The sequence below is a fragment of the Myxine glutinosa genome, chromosome 11 (genome assembly GCF_964187855.1).
Source record: "Myxine glutinosa chromosome 11, kmMyxGlut1.1, whole genome shotgun sequence".
NCBI lineage: Eukaryota > Metazoa > Chordata > Myxini > Myxiniformes > Myxinidae > Myxine > Myxine glutinosa.
In genome coordinates, this window is record NC_136271.1 from 46,947,411 (window position 1) to 46,953,410 (window position 6,000).

The following is a 6,000-nucleotide window of genomic DNA, read 5'->3' on the forward strand; positions in this document are numbered from 1 at the left end:
CACGTATGAACTATGAGAATAAAACAAAGGAGGAGCTGATGGTAAAGTCAAAAACGCATAAATAAAAAAAAGACTACTTTGGAAGTGATTCACTTAAAACACACACTAGGGACGGGAAGGCAGGGACAGAACCAGATTTTAAAACAAGCACTAATGAAACACGGTAATGGTTCAGGGATGTGAATCCAATGCCCGATTCTAAATTTTTACTGTTGGTGTTAGTACATTCTAGCAGCGGCCATGGTTATAACACATACACGCAGACGACACTTCTTTCAACAAATGCAAAACTCGAGTACAATGACCTCCCACCACCGAAGGTTTTCACCCATTTGTTTGTTTGCATGTCTGTGAGCAGGGCATCTCAAAACGTTATGGACTAATTCGGACTACATTTAGGAGACAAGTTAGATGTGTGATAAGAACAAATTGATTAAATTTTGGCAAAGATCCAGATCCAATAATTTTTTTTACATGATTATTCACCATCGAGATATAGGGCCAAAAACTATTTAAAGCACGATATCTCCAAAAGTTGTGGACGAGTTATGACAAAACTAGGTGGATGAGTTGGTGAGGTGACAAGAACAAGCAGAATACATTTTGGTTCAGGTCCAGATCCAGATCCAGATCCGGCCTATTAGTGGGATACAAAATGTACTGTTCAGCCTAGCGGCAGTATGCGCCCTACCAAGTGCCATTCTAGTTTCTTTTGCAGCACCAGAACAAAGCAAATATCCCACTCAAACAAAAACACATTCATGCAAAACCACACCCACTCCTGCAAGACACACACACCATTCACACATCTCCATCCCTCTTCTGCACTCAGTCACTACCCCTTCAGGCTGAAATGAACCACCATCCACAACCTCAACCTACACTGTTCGACGTCCCTCCATAAACTTCCCCATATCCAAAATGAGCCTTTCAAGGCAACCTGGGCCACTCTTTCACACATCCTCCTCTTTTCTGTCCCACACACTCCAAGCCGAGCAAGAAATGCAGAAAAGGAATTGCCAATATACCCTCTACACCCCACTTCAAATGGCTGACATGAAACTCGCCAACCCATCTCCCGGCACTCTGCCTCCAGCTCACTGTACTTTCTTCTCTTCCTCTCGTGCACCTCCTCCATGTTCTCTTCCCAAGGTACAGACAATTCCCCTAAGACGACCTGTCTTGTTGCACCTGACCAGATGATGATGTCAGGCCGCAACCTTGTCACAGAGATCTCCTCTGGGAATACCAATTGTGGCTTCAGGTCCGCCACCACTTGCCAATCACAAGCATCTGACAGCCCTCTTGCTTTCCACCTCTTACCACTTGGCCCTCTGACAAACAATACCTCTCCCCCGTCGGTCTCCTTCTCCACTCTTCCCTCTCTCTATCTCAGCACCTCGTGTTGCACCATCTGCACCACCACCGCCAGCACCTGATCATGTCGCCACCTGTATCTTCCTGCTGCCAATGCTACTGAGCAAGCACTCAGTGCATGCTGCACCGTTCCCAAACCTCCACACAAAGAACATCTCTCCTCTTTCAACAACCCACAAGGCACAAACTCCCACAAACTCCAAACTGGAACAAACTCCCACACTCCCTTCAATCCCACTCCTCCCTCCAGGTCTTTAAAACAGCTGTTCACCACCATCTCTTATCTTTCCCCATCCAAAACCTTGATCTTTTCTATCCCCACTAATTCACCCCAGATCCACCTTGTTTGAAATTCCAACTTCTTTCCTGGAAGTCCTGGCAGTGTCCATATGTTTTATAGCTCTCCCAACCCCCCCCCCCCCTTCCCATGCCTCCCCCCTCCCCCAAAGCCCTCTCCCTCCCACAGATCTCTCGATGTCCCTGCTCTCAGATGTTGTGTTTGTGTTCCTCCCCCTCTCACCCCATCTTGTCTACGGCTCCCCATGTTATATGTTTTATGTGTCGGTTTGTCTTTCTGTGTGATTAATGTTAGCTCTTTCACGAACCTCGATCTTGTATACAAAAACATAAAAAGATTTTAAAATCTCAAGTTTACTGGTGACGGTAGCACATCATAAGTTGCCCGCAACAGGAAACTCAACAATATTGGTGCCATCCTCCTAATCTCTTGCCACTTCAATGTCCTCACCCCCACACCTTCCCACCACGTCCAAGCACCTTGCTGTGCCTGTCCGACTGCTTTCACACATCTCCCCTCCATCTCCTTTCTTCCCACCTCCCTATCAACCATCTTCCTCCTCTCTTTCACACATGCCTTTCCCCATCGCGCACGCTTCATCCACCCCAAGCCATGCTTCCCGTGCTGTACAATCCCCACAATCTCCTCCTGTGTCAACCGCTCCTCCATCTCATCCACCTCTGCTCTTGCATTCCACTTCCGACTTCCCTTCTTCTCTGAGAAAGCATTCTTTACCACTGAATCAATTCCACAACATCATGAACTCCTGCACTTTCACCACCTTAAACTCCTCAGTTAATGATGTCAAGGGAAACTGGAGTTTTCCACCCTCACCATAAAAGGCATGTTGTAAGGGTAGGTGGTTGGCTGGTTTTTTTTTTGGGTTTTTTTTGGTGTGTGAGGGTGGATGAGGGGCTGTGGATTCTGGGAGTGGAGGCGGTTTTGTTGTTGTAGTCTGTGTTCTCACTGGCTGGGGGTGGGGGTATGTACGCATCCAGGTGTAGCTGCTGCATGTGGAGGTGTATGTGTGCCCCTGCTGGCCCACCTTAGCTGACCGTATCGAGGTTGAAAGGCCGAAACGGGATGAATGTGAGGACCCGGTCAGTGAGGCACACTTGTGACAAGGTGTGTTTTAAAATTATATATATAAATATAAATAATGGTACAGCCCACCCAACTCACACTCACACCTCCCCCTCTGTCCCCACTCCCAAACATGATTAATAGTAAATATTCATTTTAAACTTAACCTGTGCATAGACCAGACCCATATATGACCTTCTCATTGGTGTTAAGAAGCACTAAGGTTTGATTAGAATGCGCCATCTACGAACCTTTGGCCTTTCACTGCGTCCTTTCACCCTATCCTGCGTCCTTGCGTTTTGGCCTTTCACATGGTCGGGAGTTTTTGCGGTACTGACTGCAAAATATCAACTTTTTGGACAAATTGATCAGGAAGTTCTCCAAATTTATCATTGTGCTAATGCACAATTCTTTCTCGCAGATACGTTTTCAAGTATGGTTGGCTTCTTTAGTTTGGTGAGCCGTTTCATGCTACAATCCCTATCTGAAAGGCATTAAAGATGTCCAGGCCGCCCCGATTTACTTCTCGACTAGCCAGGGGTTTCTGTGCATGCGTGCCGAGCAATCTGTGGCGGATTACATAATGTTGAAAGTGCCGTATTCATATCGGGAGGGGATTAAGTATTCAAGCATAATGTATGTAGCATACACAAGATTGCTCAAAACACTTTAGTTACATATTACAATAAATAAATCAATGCACAACATGTGCTTTTAAAATATTTACTCCGATCAACGAGAGGAAACGAATTATTATGCGAAATTGTGTTTCATCAAAAGACGCATTTGTTTTGTTAGCCACAAAAAAAGGACAGATACCATACAATACCATTGTTTACGTGGAATGTCAATTACTATATATTTGTATTACCAGGCATCGTTCATGTTACAGTCGCGTAAGGTAAGGAGCGTGAGCTGATGAACTTACATGTTGTCTCCTTGCGCAGGTTAATCTGTTATGGCCTCGTTGATGACATATGGAACAGGTACCAGAGATCGTTTGCCAAAGCAACCCTGGTGTTGGGCTAGCGGCTAGGGTGCCGGCTTAGGATCCTAGGATCCTGGGTTCGAATCCCGGTCGATCGCTGAATTAACGCCAGGGGGATTGACTCAGCCTGTCATCCTTCCGAGGTCGGCTAATTGAGTACCAGTTCACTGGTAATTCCCTGTTTGTCGTTAAAGGCGGCAAAAAGGGTTGGCGTCAGGAAGGGCATCCGGCCGTAAAACATTGCTTCAAAAAGGGGACCGAGAAACAACAACAACCACGGTTCCCGAAAAAGGCCAACCCCCGCCTTGCGGGGGAAAATGGCCTCTAAAGGTGGTTATTATGTTTTTTAACGAGAGGAAACGAAGTCCGACAAAATCCATGTAAATTTTGGATATCACTTGGGCACCGATATTGCAATGCGATATTGCAATGCAATCCTTGACCACGGAGAATGGAACTTGTGTGAGAATAAACGACACAAATGTTTTGTTTTTGTTTTTTGTATACAAGATCGAGGCTCGTGAAAGAGCCAACATTAATCACACAGAAAGACAAACCGACACATAAAACATATAACATGGGGAGTGGTAGACAAGATGGGGAGAGAGGGGGAGGAACACAAACACAACATCTGAGAGCAGGGAGCAAGCACCACAGGCAAAGAAAGCAACCTCCAATGGCCCGGCCTTACCTGCATGAATTGATTATGTGAGTCTGCTCGCCAGATTGTGGGTCCAACAGGACAACGACACAACTGCAATGTCAAAACACACATCAGGAGGAGGTCTGTATTAAAGGATGTCAATATATGAAAAAAAGGAAAAAAAGAAACCCAAATGGGGCGCATCTGTCTGCAATAGTGGTTACACAATCTACATCAATGCCACAGGTAAATAAATAAAGAAATAGAGATGACCCAGCAAGAAAATGATCTAGCACAGCAGTCAACACTATGTGACAAATGTAACAAATGACCGCAAAATGGCTTTGCCTGATCAAGTCTGGATAGTAACCAGCATGGAAACAAACGGTCCACATTTGAGGCATAGATCACTCTCAATACGTGCTCTAATGGGTTACAAACTGGCCCTTTACCCAGCTGGGTACGCAAGCAGCCCGGAGTGGACGTCGGAGGAAAGTCCAGAACTCGAAGACAACGTGATACCCAAAACATGCTCGAGCACAAGCTGCCAAAAATAAGAGGATAAAATAAATCAATATATGGGATACACAATGACAAATGTACACATTCATAAAGGTTAATCTCACACTCATTTATTAAACAATCACAGATATTAAACTCCAAAGAGTAACATATGGCAAAGGAAACCATTATGATATTAGGATGTAGTAGATAGTGGTGTACAAATTAGAGGACAACGAGATACACCTCTAGATAGGGTGTAAGGGGTGGTTTATTTAATATATGAAGGCGATTTGGGGGCAAATTGAGATAAAGGAAGAGGAGGAGAGGGGATAGAAGGGAAAGGAGAGGATAGAAGGGAAAGGAGGAGGGGATAGAAGGGAAAGGAGTAGGGGATAGAAGGGAAAGGAGGAGAGGATGGAAGGGAAAGGAGGAGAGGATGGAAGGGAAAGGAGGAGAGGATGGAAGGGAAAGGAGGAGAGGATAGAAGGGAAAGGAGGAGAGGATAGAAGGGAAAGGAGGAGAGGATGGAAGGGAAAGGAGGAGAGGATAGAAGGGAAAGGAGGAGAGGATGGAAGGGAAAGGAGGAGAGGATAGAAGGGAAAGGAGGAGAGGATGGAAGGGAAAGGAGGAGAGGATGGAAGGGAAAGGAGGAGAGGATGGAAGGGAAAGGAGGAGAGGATGGAAGGGAAAGAAGGAGAGGATGGAAGGGAAAGGAGGAGAGGATGGAAGGGAAAGGATGAGGGGATAGAAGGGAAAGGAGGAGAGGATAGAAGGGAAAGGAGGAGAGGATAGAAGGGAAAGGAGGAGGGGATAGAAGGGAAAGGAGGAGGGGATAGAAGGAAAAGGAGTAGGGGATAGAAGGGAAAGGAGGAGAGGATGGAAGGGAAAGGAGGAGAGGATGGAAGGGAAAGGAGGAGAGGATGGAAGGGAAAGGAGGAGAGGATGGAAGGGAAAGGAGAGGATAGAAGGGAAAGGAGGAGAGGATGGAAGGGAAAGGAGGAGAGGATGGAAGGGAAAGGAGGAGAGGATGGAAGGGAAAGGAGGAGAGGATGGAAGGGAAAGGAGGAGAGGATGGAAGGGAAAGGAGGAGAGGATGGAAGGGAAAGG

At 46.1% G+C, this 6,000-nt stretch overlaps 1 protein-coding gene across 3 annotated transcripts in view; it reads right to left on the reverse strand.

Moving 5' to 3' along the window:
* The window catches only part of LOC137436644 (mitogen-activated protein kinase-binding protein 1-like), a 92,711-nt gene that overhangs the window by 85,830 nt on the left and 881 nt on the right, over positions 1-6,000 (reverse strand). For all 3 annotated transcript variants that reach the window (XM_068130608.2, XM_068130609.2, XM_068130607.2), the window contains exons 2-3: positions 4,842-4,933; positions 4,438-4,500 (exon numbers count right to left, since the gene is read on the reverse strand). In XM_068130608.2, the coding sequence (XP_067986709.2) occupies positions 4,438-4,500; positions 4,842-4,933 (155 nt within the window). The remainder of the gene's footprint in view (positions 1-4,437; positions 4,501-4,841; positions 4,934-6,000) is intronic.